The 18,593-nt window shown below is 48.5% G+C and overlaps 1 protein-coding gene across 2 annotated transcripts in view; it reads right to left on the reverse strand.

Annotated features, from left to right (window-relative positions):
- Window positions 1-361: 361 nt before the first annotated feature.
- The window catches only part of LOC137335857 (prominin-2-like), a 61,830-nt gene continuing 43,598 nt past the window's right edge, over window positions 362-18,593 (reverse strand). Inside the window, exons 17-25 of one of the 2 annotated variants that reach the window (XM_068001339.1) lie at window positions 18,247-18,318; window positions 17,313-17,393; window positions 15,437-15,490; window positions 10,082-10,162; window positions 9,080-9,148; window positions 6,937-7,026; window positions 6,355-6,464; window positions 5,275-5,381; window positions 362-762 (exon numbers count right to left, since the gene is read on the reverse strand). In XM_068001339.1, coding sequence (XP_067857440.1) covers window positions 5,303-5,381; window positions 6,355-6,464; window positions 6,937-7,026; window positions 9,080-9,148; window positions 10,082-10,162; window positions 15,437-15,490; window positions 17,313-17,393; window positions 18,247-18,318 — 636 coding nt within the window. In that variant the 3' untranslated portion in view covers window positions 362-762; window positions 5,275-5,302. Of the gene's footprint in view, window positions 763-4,747; window positions 5,382-6,354; window positions 6,465-6,936; window positions 7,027-9,079; window positions 9,149-10,081; window positions 10,163-15,436; window positions 15,491-17,312; window positions 17,394-18,246; window positions 18,319-18,593 lie in introns of those variants that run through there. The other variant, XM_068001338.1, reaches the window with a different exon arrangement.

The raw sequence follows: 18,593 nt of genomic DNA on the forward strand, positions 1-18,593 counted from the left end.
TTATGATGGAGGGAAGGTCATTGATGAAGCAGCTGAAGATGGTTGGGCCTAGGACACTGCCCTGAGGAACTCCTGCAGCAATGCCCTGGGGCTGAGATGCTTGGCCTCCAACAACCACTACCATCTTCCTTTGTGCTAGGTATGACTCCAGCCACTGGAGAGTTTTCCCCCTGATTCCCATTGACTTCAATTTTACTGTCAAGGGCAGTCACTCTCACCTCACCTCTGGAATTCAGCTCTTTTGTCCATGTTTGGACCAAGGCTGTAATGAGGTCTGGAGCCGAGTGGTCCTGGCGGAACCCAAACTGAGCATCGGTGAGCAGGTTATTGGTGAGTAAGTGCCGCTTGATAGCACTGTCGACGACACCTTCCATCACTTTGCTGATGATTGAGAGTAGACTGATGGGGCGGTAATTGGCCGGATTGGATTTGTCCTGCTTTTTGTGGACAGGACATACCTGGGCAATTTTCCACATTGTCGGGTGGATGCCAGTGTTGTAGCTGTAATTAAAGTACACAGGCTCTATAGCAGTTGGTACTATGACACAGGGCAGTTCTGCAGTGGTGATGGTATTGAAAAATGAAAATAAATCCTTGGTGTGAACTGTTCTGTTGACGGGTCCAGATGTGAAGTGTTAACTTGTCTGCACAGATGCTCCTTAGCCCGCTGATTGTTCACAGCACTTTCTGTTTTTGCAGCAGCCTTGGTTTCAGGTGAATACATTTCTGATTCCATTGCATAAAAAAGAACTTTTATAGGAACTGGAATCAAAATTAATAAATAGAAATAAAAACAATCAGCTATCATAAATAGAAAATGTTTTATTCCATACAATCAACATAAATTTACTGGATAAAGTGATGCAGAATGTAAGTAGTGAAGCAGCAGAAATCTCGAACCCTGCACCAGTATCAAACTCTATCTCCGTCTGATATTTTAATGCTGAGTATCAAAGAAACGCTGTCCGACCCCACCGATGGGAAAGTGTTGTGTTTCATTCACTCGTGACAGGAAGTAATAAAAAGGGTGGGTTATTATCTAGCTGGGAGTGCCCACTCCCCATCTCCCAACATCTACTGTCCTCCATATGAACATTTCGTCAACTGCCCCCATGTTAAATCACCTACTCACATAGCTATGTGCTGATTTTGATTCAGATTCTTTTATCAGTTGCGGCAAGCTATATTTTATAGGCGTAATTTCTGATCTGGTGCTCCCGGGGAGTGCATCTGGCCACCTCCAAACACCTTTTCCCGCTTGGACTGCTGGATCATGGAATGACCCTGTGTGTTTCTGTATAGCACAGGTATCTGATTCCCCTTGGTGTAACAGACAGCAACGGCACATGGAAGCATATAAATTATAAATAATCATTGATCAATGGGAACCTGGGACTGTGGCAGTAAGACCCATTTATCAATGGGAACCTGGGACTGTGACAGTAATACCCACTGATCAATGGGAACCCAGGACTGTGACAGTAATACCCATTGATCAATGGGAACCTGGGACTGTGACAGTAATACCCACTGATCAATGGGAACCTGGGACTGTGACAGTAATACCCACTGATCAATGGGAACCAGGGACTGTGACAGTAATACCCACTGATCAATGGGAACCCAGGACTGTGACAGTAATACCCACTGATCAATGGGAACCAGGGACTGTGACAGTAATACCCATTGATCAATGGGAACCCAGGACTGTGACAGTAATACCCACTGATCAATGGGAACCTGGGACTGTGACAGTAATACCCATTGATCAATGGGAACCCGGGACTGTGGCAGTAATACCCACTGATCAATGGGAACCAGGGACTGTGACAGTAATACCCATTGATCAATGGGAACCCAGGACTGTGACAGTAATACCCACTGATCAATGGGAACCAGGGACTGTGGCAGTAATACCCATTTATCAATGGGAACCTGGGACTGTGGCAGTAATACCCATTGATCAATGGGAACCCGGGACTGTGAAAGTAATAACCATTTATCAATGGGAACCTGGGACTGTGGCAGTAATACCCATTGATCAATGGGAACCCGGGACTGTGACAGTAATACCCATTGATCAATGGGAACCCAGGACTGTGACAGTAATAACCATTGATCAATGGGAACCCGGGACTGTGACAGTAATACCCATTGATCAATGGGAACCCAGGACTGTGACAGTAATAACCATTGATCAATGGGAACCTGGGTCTGTGACAGTAATACCCACTGATCAATGAGAACCTGGGACTGTGGCAGTAATACCCACTGATCAATGGGAACCAGGGACTGTGACAGTAATACCCATTGATCAATGGGAACCTGGGACTGTGACAGTAATACCCACTGATCAATGGGAACCTGGGACTGTGGCAGTAATACCCACTGATCAATGGGAACCAGGGACTGTGACAGTAATACACATTGATCAATGGGAACCCAGGACTGTGACAGTAATACCCATTGATCAATGGGAACCTGGGACTGTGACAGTAATACCCATTGATCAATGGGAACCTGGGACTGTGACAGTAATACCCACTGATCAATGGGAACCTGGGACTGTGGGAGTAATACCCACTGATCAATGGGAACCCGGGACTGTGACAGTAATACCCATTGATCAATGGGAACCTGGGACTGTGACAGTAATACCCATTGATCAATGGGAACCCAGGACTGTGACAGTAATACCCATTGATCAATGGGAACCTGGGACTGTGGCTGTAATACCCACTGATCAATGGGAACCAGTGACTGTGACAGTAATACCCATTGATCAATGGGAACCTGGGACTGTGACAGTAATACCCACTGATCAATGGGAACCTGGGACTGTGACAGTAATACCCACTGATCAATGGGAACCTGGGACTGTGGCAGTAATACCCACTGATCAATGGGAACCAGGGACTGTGACAGTAATACCCATTGATCAATGGGAACCTGGGACTGTGACAGTAATACCCATTGATCAATGGGAACCAGGGACTGTGACAGTAATACCCATTGATCAATGGGAACCAGGGACTGTGACAGTAATACCCACTGAACAATGGGAACCCGGGACTGTGACAGTAATACCCATTGATCAATGGGAACCCAGGACTGTGAGAGTAATACCCATTGATCAATGGGAACCTGGGACTGTGACAGTAATACCCATTGATCAATGGGAACCAGGGTCTGTGACAGTAATACCCACTGATCAATGTGAACCTGGGACTGTGGCAGTAATACCCATTGATCAATGGGAACCTGGGACTGCGGCAGTAATACCCATTGATCAATGGGAACCTGGGACTGCGGCAGTAATACCCACTGATCAATGGGAACCAGGGACTGTGACAGTAATACCCACTGATCAATGGGAACCTGGGACTGTGGCAGTAAAACCCATTGATCAATGGGAACCTGGGACTGTGTCAGTAATACCCACTGATCAATGGGAACCAGGGACTGTGACAGTAATACCCATTGATCAATGGGAACCCGGGACTGTGGCAGTAATACCCACTGATCAATGGGAACCTGGGACTGTGGCAGTAATACCCATTGATCAATGGGAACCAGGGACTGTGGCAGTAATACCCACTGATCAATGGGAACCTGGGACTGTGGCAGTAATACCCACTTATCAATGGGAACCTGGGACTGTGGCAGTAATACCCACTGATCAATGGGAACCTGGGACTGTGGCAGTAATACCCACTGATCAATGGGAACCTGGGACTGTGGCAGTAATACCCACTGATCAATGGGAACCTGGGACTGTGGCAGTAATACCCACTGATCAATGGGAACCTGGGACTGTGGCAGTAATACCCACTGATCAATGGGAACCTGGGACTGTGGCAGTAATACCCACTGATCAATGGGAACCTGGGACTGTGACAGTAATACCCATTGATCAATGGGAACCCGGGACTGTAGCAGTAATACCCACTGATCAATGGGAACCCGGGACTGTGGCAGTAATACCCACTGATCAATGGGAACCAGGGACTGTGGCAGTAATACCCATTGATCAATGGGAACCCGGGACTGTGGCAGTAATACCCACTGATCAATGGGAACCTGGGACTGTGGCAGTAATACCCACTGATCAATGGGAACCTGGGACTGTGGCAGTAATACCCACTGATCAATGGGAACCTGGGGCTGTGACAGTAATACCCATTGATCAATGGGAACCCGGGACTGTAGCAGTAATACCCACTGATCAATGGGAACCTGGGACTGTGGCAGTAATACCCACTGATCAATGGGAACCTGGGACTGTGACAGTAATACCCATTGATCAATGGGAACCTGGGACTGTGACAGTAATACCCATTGATCAATGGGAACCCGGGACTGTAGCAGTAATACCCACTGATCAATGGGAACCTGGGACTGTGGCAGTAATACCCACTGATCAATGGGAACCTGGGACTGTGACAGTAATACCCATTGATCAATGAGAACCTGGGACTGTGACAGTAATACCCATTGATCAATGGGAACCCGGGACTGTGACAGTAATACCCACTGATCAATGGGAACCTGGGACTGTGACAGTAATACCCATTGATCAATGGGAACCCGGGACTGTAGCAGTAATACCCACTGATCAATGGGAACCTGGGACTGTGGCAGTAATACCCACTGATCAATGGGAACCTGGGACTGTGACAGTAATACCCATTGATCAATGGGAACCTGGGACTGTGACAGTAATACCCATTGATCAATGGGAACCCGGGACTGTGACAGTAATACCCATTGATCAATGGGAACCTGGGACTGTGACAGTAATACCCATTGATCAATGGGAACCCAGGACTGTAACAGTAATACCCATTGATCAATGGGAACCCGGGACTGTGACAGTAATACCCACTGATCAATGGGAACCTGGGACTGTGACAGATATCAGCTAACTCCGCACAGACCATGAGGAGTCAAACCTGGGGCCATCTTAACCGGAACAGTTCATTCTGACCCTGGACGTGGTTTTACCCAGTGAGCTGTCAGGGCTCAATGTCACTGCAATCTCTCAGTCTAACAGTCATGATGGTGTAAGTGACAAGTAGCAGGGTTCTCCAATAAAACCGCTTGAGACTGAAATTGCTCTGAAACAACAAGCAATGTGTGCCCATCAGGAACACACATATCCTGGGCATTTACTTTGGGAAGTCTGTGGGTAAAAGTAAATTAAATAAAAAAACAAAAGCATCAAAACTGGAACAAATACATGGAATTAAAAAGAATTTTCCGAACAGGACTCACAATGGTAAGACTGAATGATGCATTGTTCTTACGGTGGGATTACTGGGGGACCATGCACATTTTGTATCCGTGGAAATTTAAAGTTGATCATTTCCGAAATCTCATAACTGTAAAACAGAAAAAAGCAGGAGAAACAGGAATGAATAATTACCTGTACCATTGGATTCTGATTGTTACACATCAGCAGCAGTTCTCGGTTTCTGGAAATATCCCTTATCAGTAGGATCACAGAACTATAATCACGGCGAGGACAGGCGATATGAAGACAGGCGATGCGAGGACAGGCGATGTGAGGAGGAGGAGAAGGAGAGGAGAGGCGGGCGGGGGGGGGGGGTGGGCGCGAGGAGAGGTGAGGAGGGCGAGGCGAGGTCAGGACAGGAGAGGAAGGCTTATCGACTACAACACCCGTCGGTAACGGTCCAGTTAATTTAGCCCATAACACTGCATGGAATAATTTCATTAAATCTAACCTTCTGCCAAATTTTGAAGAGGAGGACAACATAACAGATCTTTTGGGACTTCTGAATTGTTAGCAAGCACCATAAATGGGATAAAGAAGAAGCAGGCAGCGTCACGTGGCAGCAAAGCGTTTACTGTGTTTTCACATGTAGAAGGACTGTACATATAACAGTAAGATATGGAAATGCTCAGGACAGTAATCACAAAGAACTAGTGATAGAAATGGTTGGTGTCTTGATGTTGTGGTTCGAGGGAGGAAATATAACTTCTTAGAAAGAGATATACCAGACAATGGGAACCTCGGTTCTGTAAGTGATTCCAGATGGTTTCAGGGTTTGGCTGTTTGATCGAGGGCACTGGACCCTGGGATGGATTCGTCTCTTCAATGCCCAGGTGTTGGAGCTTGGTGGAGTGCAAGTCATGATTGCCAATATCCTCCCATTGGGTTGCAATAACAGACAGTGATTGGAGATTGGGTGGGTGGGCAAGAGAACAAAAGGGAACAATTGCACCGCAGCACACCCTTATATGGAGTGGGGGAGGAAAGGTCACCTGACCTTGCAAGGTTCATTTAACCATTTCACCCAGCGCCATCCATCCAACCGTTTCGATGTGTTTTACCTGCTGGCTTTGGTCTTGATGGGTCGGTAGTGCTTTGCAGTCTTCACTGCGAAGATGATACTGGGGATGAGGAAGAGAGTGCACCATCCCAGGCAGAACCAAAAGGCATTCTGTGAGATTAAGGGGTAAAAAGTTCAATCAATGACAATGTCAATTTTCTTGATTTAAGTCAGTGAAACAACTGATTTTAACAAGGTTAACTGCTGTACTCATTTATTTAAACTAATTCTAATTATTCCAGCTTCTAGCAATGACCTTTCTTTCACCTTTTTGTTTGCTCATTTTCCCCCACCCCTGACTTAGCCCCAGTTTTCACACTTTAGCTAGTCGTGGAGCTAAACATTCCCACCCGCACCCCTCCTTGCTCCACCCAGCAGGAGGTAGGTCCCTTGGTCCCTTCTCCTCCTCCTGTATGTGCTGGCGGAGAGACTGGAGCTCTCACCTCCAAGCGAGGGCACTCTTGGACACTGAAGCCCTTTCTTTGACAGACACAAATCCAGAATGCAGGACCGGGAGATTCTGAAAGGTAAAAACGTAAGGCTGAAAACCTGCAGCAGTGTCACGATTCACAATAAGTCTTACCCAAGGGTCTGTGATGTAGTCACAAAGTATGACACGGAGATTGTTGAGAAGGATCACTGCTGGCCGGCAGGAAAGCAAATCGTCGATAATCTGCAGGACAACAAATCCTCGATAAAACAAAACAGAAGCTCGTTGCTTGTTCCACTGACCCCATGTGGCACTGATTGCCCACTCACACATCTTGCCCCACTGACCCCATGTGGCACTGATTGCCCACTCCACACATTCTGTCCCACTGACCCCATGAGGCACTGACTGCCCACTCACACATTCTGTCCCACTGACCCCATGAGGCACTGACTGCCCACTCACACATTCTGTCCCACTGACCCCATGAGGCACTGACTGCCCACTCTCCACATTCTGTCCCACTGACCCCATGAGGCACTGACTGCCCACTCACACATTCTGTCCCACTGACCCCATGTGGCATTGACTGCCCACTCTCCACATTCTGTCCCACTGACCCCATGAGGCACTGACTGCCCACTCACAAATCTTGCCCCACTGACCCCATGTGGCATTGACTGCCCACTCTCCACATTCTGTCCCATTGACCCCATGAGGCACTGATTGCCCACTCACACATCTTGCCCCACTGACCCCATGTGGCATTGACTGCCCACTCCACACATTCTGTCCCATTGACCCCATGAGGCATTGACTGCCCACTCTCCACATTCTGTCCCATTGACCCCATGAGGCACTGATTGCCCACTCACACATCTTGCCCCACTGACCCCATGTGGCATTGACTGCCCACTCCACACATTCTGTCCCATTGACCCCATGAGGCATTGACTGCCCACTCTCCACATTCTGTCCCATTGACCCCATGAGGCACTGATTGCCCACTCACACATCTTGCCCCACTGACCCCATGAGGCATTGACTGCCCACTCCACACATTCTGTCCCATTGACCCCATGAGGCACTGACTGCCCACTCTCCACATTCTGTCCCACTGACCCCATGAGGCATTGACTGCCCACTCCACACATTCTGTCCCATTGACCCCATGAGGCACTGATTGCCCACTCCACACATTCTGTCCCATTGACCCCATGAGGCACTGACTGCCCACTCTCCACATTCTGTCCCATTGACCCCATGAGGCACTGACTGCCCACTCCACACATCCTGACCCACTGACCGCATGAGGCACTGACTGCCCACTGCACACACCCTGTCCCACTGACCCCATCAGCCTCCTTAAACAAGGGACCAATGGAACTCTGCATGGAGTCTTGGAGAGTGGGGGGCCTGGGCAAACTCCCCCACCCCCCAGCCAGAGTTGGCCAAGCACCGGGTGACCCTGCAAACTTCGGTACGGATGGCATCGGTGAGCGTTACTTTGGGGCCCGCCGGATAGTAACCAGGAGCAGGAACCCTGACTGATTTCCCCTTCTACACCCGAGCCCAATTCCAGCCCTCCAATTGGCATCCTGGCTGAGATCAGTTAGGAACAGGAGTAGGCCATTCAGCCCCTCGAGCCACTCCGCCATTTGATAAGATCCTGGCTGATCTGTGATCTAACTCCATATACCTGCCTTCGGCACGCACTGGTCCTTATGGCGTTGTGCGTCACTGCTCACTCACTCATACTGCTCTCTGATCTCGGTACCTGAAGCAGGGTCAGGGTCTCCGTGCTCAGCCAGTATACCCGACCGGTTCTCTACATACCGCACCCGAAAGTGAATCAGAGCTATCACATTCAGCTCGTGTGACATCACTGGCTACAATGCCTGGCTGTGTTTCACTAATTATCAGCCTGCACACACCGATTTAAATGGCCACAGTTGTGTGCTTGTACACAACAATTGGCATTTATATACACTGTCTTTGATGTAGAAAAATCTCCCAAGGTGTTTCACAGAGGTGTAATCAGACAAAAATGGACACCGAGCCACATAAGGAGATATTAGGAGGGGTGACCAGAATCTTGGTCGAAGAGGAGGGTTTTAAGGAGGGTCTTGAAGGAGGAGAGAGAGAGAGGTGGAGAGGTTTGGAGGGAAATTACAGAGCATGAGGCCTAGACAGCTGAAGGCACAGCCGCCAAGGGATGGGGTGAAGGGGGGAGGAGATTCACAAGAGGGCAGAGTTGGAGGAACTGGTTTGTGTCTCTGCACACAAAGATACTCACTGTTTTTCGGACCCATTGTAGATACTGATCGAAGTATCCGAGTCCTCTATTGGTGAGACACCCAGTGACCTGAAACAACATGTACTCTGTTTGTAACAAAAATATTCACATTGCTGCAACAGATAATACACAAACCCACCTGATGCCTTAATTCCCCCTCGTTCTATCATTTCCTCATCTCTCTCCCCTCCTTCTGCAAAATGAGTTTCCCCTCCTACTCTGTATCTTTCGCTCTCCTCCGACAGCTTCTCTCACATTCTCATTCTCTTTCACTGTGTCTTACTATCTCTCTGTGCATCTCTTACTGTCTCTCCGCCTGCCTATTTTCTCTCTCTGTTTCCCTGTCTGTAATCGCTCTTTGTTGCTCTCTCTCTATCGATTTCTCTGGATCTCTCAGTCTCCAACTCTCGATTTTCAGGCTCTGTTTCTTTATCTATCTCCAAATTGAATCAGACAATCATACAGCACAGAAGGAGGCCATTCGGCCCATCATGCCTGCGCCGGCTCTTTGAAAGAGTCCAACTTCGACCCACAATCCTATGGAATCTGCTTCCATCACCCTTTCAGGTGGTGTGTTCCAGATCCTCTGTGTGAAAACATTTCTCCTCATTTCCCCTCCCGTTCCTTTGCCAATTATTTTAAATCTATGGCCTCTGGTTACCGACCTACTTGCCTGAGGAAAGAGTTTCTCCCTACTTGCTCTATCAAAACCCCTCATTATTTTGAACACCTCTATTAGGTCTCCCCTTAACTGTCTCTGCTCTAAGGAGAATAATCCCAGCTTCTCCAGTCTCTCCACATAACTGAATTCCCTTATCCCTGGTATCATCCTGGTAATTCTCCTCTGCACCCTCTCCAAGGCCCTGAAATCCTTCCTAAAATGTGCTGCCAGAATTGGACACAATACTCCAGCTGAGACCTAACCAGTGATTTATAAAGATTTAGCGTAATTCCCAGATCACTCCTTATTTGAGCATATGTATCGAAGTTGTACCAACTCACATTCTTCACAACTGTCAGGGTGGTGGAAATAATCTCCCTCTGGGCTGTGTCAATGCTCTGGATGGTGTTATTAATCACATTCTGAAAAAAAGTCACAGGAATTATCAGTAAAAAAACACTGTCAATTGTTTCAGCCTGAACATCCAACCCACAGTATCCCCACCACAGTATCCCCACCACAGTATCCCCACCACAGTATCCCCAGCACAGTATCCCCACCACAGTATCCCCACCACAGTATCCCCAGCACAGTATCCCCACCACAGTATCCCCACCACAGTATCCAACACACAGTATCCCCACCACAGTATCCCCACCACAGTATCCAACCCACAGTATCCCCACCACAGTATCCCCACCACAGTATCCAACCCACAGTATCCCCACCACAGTATCCCCACCACAGTATCCAACCCACAGTATCCCCACCACAGTATCCCCACCACAGTATCCAACCCACAGTATCCCCACCACAGTATCCCCACCACAGTATCCAACCCACAGTATCCCCACCACAGTATCCCCACCACAGTATCCAACCCACAGTATCCCCACCACAGTATCCCCACCACAGTATCCCCACCACAGTATCCCCAGCACAGTATCCCCACCACAGTATCCCCACCACAGTATCCAACACACAGTATCCCCACCACAGTATCCCCACCACAGTATCCAACCCACAGTATCCCCACCACAGTATCCCCACCACAGTATCCAACCCACAGTATCCCCACCACAGTATCCCCACCACAGTATCCAACCCACAGTATCCCCACCACAGTATCCCCACCACAGTATCCAACCCACAGTATCCCCACCACAGTATCCCCACCACAGTATCCAACCCACAGTATCCCCACCACAGTATCCCCACCACAGTATCCAACGCACAGTATCCAACCCACAGTATCCCCACCACAGTATCCCCACCACAGTATCCCCACCACAGTATCCAACCCACAGTATCCCCACCACAGTATCCCCAGCACAGTATCCAACCCACAGTATCCCCAGCACAGTATCCCCAGCACAGTATCCCCAGCACAGTATCCCCACCACAGTATCCAACCCACAGTATCCAACTCACAGTATCCCCACCACAGTATCCCCACCACAGTATCCAACCCACAGTATCCCCACCACAGTATCCCCACCACAGTATCCAACCCACAGTATCCCCACCACAGTATCCAACCCACAGTATCCCCACCACAGTATCTCCAGCACAGTATCCCCACCACAGTATCCAACCCACAGTATCCCCACCACAGTATCCAACCCACAGTATCCCCAGCACAGTATCCCCACCACAGTATCCAACCCACAGTATCCCCACCACAGTATCCAACCCACAGTATCCCCACCACAGTATCCCCACCACAGTATCCAACCCACAGTATCCCCACCACAGTATCCCCACCACAGTATCCAACCCACAGTATCCCCACCACAGTATCCCCAGCACAGTATCCAACCCACAGTATCCCCACCACAGTATCCCCAGCATAGTATCCCCAGCACAGTATCCCCACCACAGTATCCAACCCACAGTATCCCCACCACAGTATCCAACCCACAGTATCCCCACCACAGTATCCCCACCACAGTATCCAACCCACAGTATCCCCACCACAGTATCCCCACCACAGTATCCAACCCACAGTATCCCCACCACAGTATCCCCACCACAGTATCCAACCCACAGTATCCCCACCACAGTATCCCCACCACAGTATCCCCACCACAGTATCCAACCCACAGTATCCCCAGCACAGTATCCCCAGCACAGTATCCCCACCACAGTATCCAACCCACAGTATCCCCACCACAGTATCCAACCCTCAGTATCCCCACCACAGTATCCAACCCACAGTATCCCCAGCACAGTATCCAACCCACAGTATCCCCACCACAGTATCCCCACCACAGTATCCCCAGCACAGTATCCCCACCACAGTATCCAACCCACAGTATCCCCACCACAGTATCCAACCCTCAGTATCCCCACCACAGTATCCCCACCACAGTATCCCCACCACAGTATCCCCACCACAGTATCCAACCCTCAGTATCCCCACCACAGTATCCAACCCTCAGTATCCCCACCACAGTATCCAACCCACAGTATCCCCACCACAGTATCCAACCCACAGTATCCCCACCACAGTATCCCCACCACAGTATCCAACCCACAGTATCCCCACCACAGTATCCCCACCACAGTATCCAACCCACAGTATCCCCACCACAGTATCCCCACCACAGTATCCCCACCACAGTATCCAACCCACAGTATCCCCAGCACAGTATCCCCAGCACAGTATCCCCACCACAGTATCCAACCCACAGTATCCCCACCACAGTATCCAACCCTCAGTATCCCCACCACAGTATCCAACCCACAGTATCCAACCCACAGTATCCCCACCACAGTATCCAACCCACAGTATCCCCACCACAGTATCCAACCCACAGTATCCCCACCACAGTATCCCCACCACAGTATCCCCACCACAGTATCCCCACCATAGTATCCAACACACAGTATCCCCACCACAGTATCCCCACCACAGTATCCCCAGCACAGTATCCCCACCACAGTATCCAACCCACAGTATCCCCACCACAGTATCCAACCCACAGTATCCCCACCACAGTATCCAACCCACAGTATCCAACCCACAGTATCCAACCCACAGTATCCCCACCACAGTATCCAACCCACAGTATCCCCACCACAGTATCCCCACCACAGTATCCCCTCCACAGTATCCCCACCACAGTATCCAACCCACAGTATCCCCACCACAGTATCCCCACCACAGTATCCCCACCACAGTATCCCCACCACAGTATCCAACACACAGTATCCCCACCACAGTATCCCCACCACAGTATCCAACCCACAGTATCCCCACCACAGTATCCCCACCACAGTATCCCCACCACAGTATCCCCACCACAGTATCCAACCCACAGTATCCCCACCACAGTATCCCCACCACAGTATCCCCACCACAGTATCCCCACCACAGTATCCAACCCACAGTATCCCCACCACAGTATCCCCACCACAGTATCCCCACCACAGTATCCCCACCACAGTATCCAACACACAGTATCCCCACCACAGTATCCCCACCACAGTATCCCCACCACAGTATCCAACCCACAGTATCCCCACCACAGTATCCCCTCCGCATTATCCAACCAATAGTATCCTCACCACAGTATCCAACCTACAGTATCCCCACCACAGTATTCCCTCCGCATTATCCAACCAATAGTATCCTCACCACAGTATCCCCACCACAGTATCCCCACCACAGTATCCCCACCACAGTATCCAACCGACAGTATCCCCACCACAGTATCCCCTCCGCATTATCCAACCAATAGTATCCTCACCACAGTATCCAACCTACAGTATCCCCACCACAGTATCCCCACCACAGTATCCAACCCACAGTATCCAACCCACAGTATCCCCACCACAGTATCCAACCCACAGTATCCAACCCACAGTATCCCCACCACAGTATCCCCACCACAGTATCCCCACCACAGTATCCCCACCACAGTATCCAACCCACAGTATCCCCACCACAGTATCCCCACCACAGTATCCCCTCCGCATTATCCAACCAATAGTATCCCCACCACAGTATCCAACCTACAATATCCCCACCACAGTATCCCCTCCGCATTATCCAACCAATAGTATCCTCACCACAGTATCCCAATACTGTATCCAATCTACAGTATCCAATCTACAATATCCAACCTACAGTATCCCCACCGCATTATCCAACCTACAGTATCCCCATATCATCCAAACTACATTATCCCCACCACAGTTTCCAACCTACAGCATTCCCACCACAGCATCTAGCACTTAAAGGATTCCAGGATTTTTGCTTCCAATACCCGATCTGGAAATCCATTCCACGTATTCATCATGGTCCTTATGTAAACCTCTTACATCATTCCTAAATCTGTCTTTCACTGGTTTGATTTTGTGCCTCTTGTCTTACCGTCAGTTTAAGTTGAAGTAGTGTTCCCAATTTACCTTTTCTATACCGTTTACTGTCGTATATACCTTTCTGAGGTGACTCTGGACCGATGGTTCCCAAAGCTCTCCATCACTGGGGGTTTCCTCACCTCATGCCTGGGTCTATTGGAGACTCATTGATGGAGATCGATCGCTATGATTAGTCAATAGCTCCATTATCATTGTATCATGCAACTACCAGGGTGGTAGAAGGCCAACTCGATGGACCTCAGTCTTTCTTCGTCTAGTAATTCCTATGTTCCTAACTCAAGGATGTGCTAGCTGAACTATGAGCAGAAATATTCAGGGATTTATTTGAAAAGGTGGTGGGATCAGAGGGCTGAACAATGGTAAATATAGTCCCCTTATTTAAAAAAGGGATCTGGGAGGGTCCAGGCTACTGTTGGCCGGTTAATCTCACATTAGCACAGAAGAAATTCTCGAATCAATTATTAAGGACAAGGTAGTGAAGCATTTACAGAAATAGAAGCTGAGTTGGAAGAGTCACCGTGGATTTATAAAAAGGAAGTGAAGTCAAAGTAATTCACTAGAGATTTTTGATTAAGTAACAAAGAAATGTAGATAAAGGTGAGAATGCAGGTGTGGCACACGTAAATTTTAATAAGGCTTTTGATAAGATACGTCATAAAAAACGAGTTGTGAAAATGATCAGACTTGGTACTGGCGGCAGTGTGCTGGGCTGGGCTGAAGTGTGTCTGGGTGATAGGACACAGAAGGTGTGTGTGAAAGGGGAGTACTCTGGATGGAGGTGTTTTGACTGGTATTCTTCAACGTTTCCACACACGATCAGGAAGGAAGGAACTGCTAGCTTCAACTCAAAGTTTGCAGATGACACCGAAATAGCAGGAGTGATTAACACGGTGGAGAATGGTGACAAGCTACAGGAGGACATAGATCACTTGGGGAAGTCAGCAGTTAATTGGCGGATTCGGTTTAACGTAGATAAAGTAAAGTCTTGCACGAGGGCAAAACAAGTAGAAGGATTACAGGATTAATGGGAAAATATTGACCAAAAGGGATCTGGGAATCATAGTAGTTAGGTCCTTCAATCAAACAGTTAATGGGGTGTGAGGTTGCACAAAAAGAGGATTGGAATGTAGATTCAAGTAATCTTGCCCCTACAGAGCACTGCTCTGATCCGACCTAGAATAAGGTACAACATTGTTGTCCTAATTTTCCAGCCTGCGCTTGCAGCAAGTGATACTCCACATCGGGAACGAGCCTTGCAAAATTAGCCACAATGCATACAGGAGGCAGAAGACAGTAAAAGAAGTACATACCTGTATTGAGGGGGAAAATGACTCCAAATATTGGGCACTTGTATTCAATTGTACCTGAAAAGGAAACAAGCATTTACTCAGGGGTACACGAGCTTCAGGTAAAGGTGCTCCAGATTATTTTACACAAAATGTCGCCCCTAGAATAAAGTACTCTGTAGTTCCCCCGCCAATTCCTCATCCTCTGGTGAAGAGCACATGAGAGGTCATACTGTTCAAGGCTGTGACCTTCATTGGACACAGGCAGGGAAAGAATGATATTGACATTTGCTGACGAATGGCCTCCTTCTGTGCCGCAAACTCAGTGTTTGAGAGAGGAACAGAAGTGAAGGGGGAGTGAGGGGAACAGAAGTGAAGGGGGAGTGAGAGGAACAGAAGTGAAGGGGGGGTGAGGGGAACAGAAGTGAAGGGGGAGTGAGGGGAACAGAAGTGAAGGGGGAGTGAGGGGAACAGATGTGAAGGGGGAGTGAGAGGAACAGATGTGAAGGGGGAGTGTGGGGAACAGAAGTGAAGGGGGAGTGAGGGGAACAGAAGTGAAGGGGGAGTGCGGGGAACAGAAGTGAAGGGGGAGTGAGGGGAACAGAAGTGAAGGGGGAGTGAGAGGAACAGAGTGAAGGGGGAGTGAGAGGAACAGAAGTGAAGGGGGAGTGAGAGGAACAGATGTGAAGGGGGAGTGTGGGGAACAGAAGTGAAGGGGGAGTGAGGGGAACAGAAGTGAAGGGGGAGTGAGGGGAACAGAAGTGAAGGGGGAGTGAGGGGAACAGAAGTGAAGGGGGAGTGAGAGGAACAGAAGTGAAGGGGGAGTGAGAGGAACAGAAGTGAAGGGGGAGTGAGAGGAACAGAAGTGAAGGGGGAGTGAGGGGAACAGAAGTGAAGGGGGAGTGAGAGGAACAGATGTGAAGGGGGAGTGAGGGGAACAGAAGTGAAGGGGGAGTGAGAGGAACAGATGTGAAGGGGGAGTGTGGGGAACAGAAGTGAAGGGGGAGTGAGAGGAACAGATGTGAAGGGGGAGTGTGGGGAACAGAAGTGAAGGGGGAGTGAGAGGAACAGATGTGAAGGGGGAGTGAGGGGAACAGATGTGAAGGGGGAGTGAGGGGAACAGATGTGAAAGGGGAGTGAGGGGAACAGATGTGAAGGGGGAGTGAGGGGAACAGATGTGAAGGGGGAGTGAGGGGAACAGATGTGACGGGGGACTGAGGGGAACAGATGTGAAGGGGGAGTGAGGGGAACAGATGTGGAGGGGGAGTGAGAGAAAGGCAAGTGAAGGAGGAGAAAAATATCAGAAGTAGAGGACAGAAAGAGAAATAGGAGTGAAGGAAAGAGAAAAATAGAAACAGAGGAATGGTATGAAAAAGAGAGTAAGGGAAAGAACAACAGAAGGCAAGAAAAGAGACTCTGAATTGGAGGAGGAAGAGCAGAACGGAAGTGAAGGAGAGAGAAACAGAAGTGGAGCATGACAATGTAAATTTTGCAGATATATTTAGGAACCAGCTGCAGAATACAAGAAGCTACAAAATTATCTTGGTGGGGCCCAACCCAAAAATGTTTCACCAACACTGAGCTAAAGTTCATCTGTGGGCGACTTTTAGCACATTGTTAAAATAACAAAGACAGGAATTGATCCATGGTCATAAACCTGTTTAAAATAACCTGTTGAAATTAGCATAAATGCATGAACCAATGCAACAAAGAAAGATCTTGATGTATTCCAATTTAGAACTCATTCCAGCAGGAATTCGAGTAACAGGATCACTATCAGGATTGGAGCAGATTTTTCTTTTGACGTTACTACATTTAGGAACAACAGAAATATTGACTATTGCAGCCACTCTCAAAAACACCTGCCACACAACAAAGTAAAGCATTATTTAAGACCCACCAGCTTCTGTTGCAGAGTGTTCTCTATTTCTCGCAGTTTCTCAGCTTGTCGAGTTAAATTGCTGCTAATCACAACGTCAGGCTGTTGGGGAAAAAAACAACAGCCAAGATGGTTGTCAAGCGGGTCAGTATTGAACAGATTACAGGCGGGTCAGTATTGAGCAGATTACAGACTGGTCAGTATTGACAGATTACAGACTGGTCAGTATTGACAGATTACAGACTGGTCAGTATTGAACAGATTACAGGCGGGTCAGTATTGAGCAGATTACAGACTGGTCAGTATTGAGCAGATTACAGGCGGGTCAGTATTGAGCAGATTACAGGCGGGTCAGTATTGAACAGATTACAGGCGGGTCAGTATTGAACAGATTACAGGCGCGTCAGTATTGAATACAATCACAGACTGGTCCATATTGCACACAATCACAGACTGGTCAGTATTGAATACAATCACAGACTGGTCAGTATTGCACACAATCACAGACTGGTCAGTATTGAACAGATTACAGGCGGGTCAGTATTGAACAGATTACAGGCGGGTCAGTATTGAACAGATTACAGGCGGGTCAGTATTGAACACAATCACAGGCTGGTCAGTATTGAACACAATCACAGATGGGTCACCATCAGCAAAGGTAGGTCATCATTAGCAAACTGGTCATTTTCAGCACGGACTGATCCCAACAGCACAGGTTGGTCAATTTCGAATGGATCAATATGAACACAATCTGCTCATCATCAGCACAGATTGATCAAAAGAAACAGATCACTATTATCACTGACACGTCAGGATTAGCCCAGGCTGGTCAGTATCAGACAACACATCACCGTCAGCACAGACTAGGCTTTACACTCAGGCTCCCTCATTGCTGGTCTGTGGATCAATACCTGGGACAGGCATTCAGAGACTAGCAATGGAGTATTGCACTAACCTGGCTGGAGTTGAGACTTTCCAGGACGTTGACCAGTTCCAGGAGACTCATTTTCAGCAGCGAGTTTTTACTCTGCACAAATATAGCGACAATACACAAAAATATGGAGTTAGAACAAAGACAAATGAAATGTGTAAGAAATCCCAAATCATCAATTCACCGCATCACCTCCCCTTTCTGCAAAGTGCCTTCGTTCTCTAACTTTCTCAAATCCCGTCTCTCTGTTCTCATGCCAATCAGCTGTACACAGAAGCATTTAGCAAGTCATGGGTGCATTGTTGACCAAAGCAAATCATTCCATCTCCTTCTCCATTAAGAGTGGCAGGATTCCCAAAGGTCCATGGAGT

This window comes from Heptranchias perlo, chromosome 20 (genome assembly GCF_035084215.1).
Source record: "Heptranchias perlo isolate sHepPer1 chromosome 20, sHepPer1.hap1, whole genome shotgun sequence".
Taxonomy (NCBI): Eukaryota; Metazoa; Chordata; class Chondrichthyes; order Hexanchiformes; family Hexanchidae; genus Heptranchias; species Heptranchias perlo.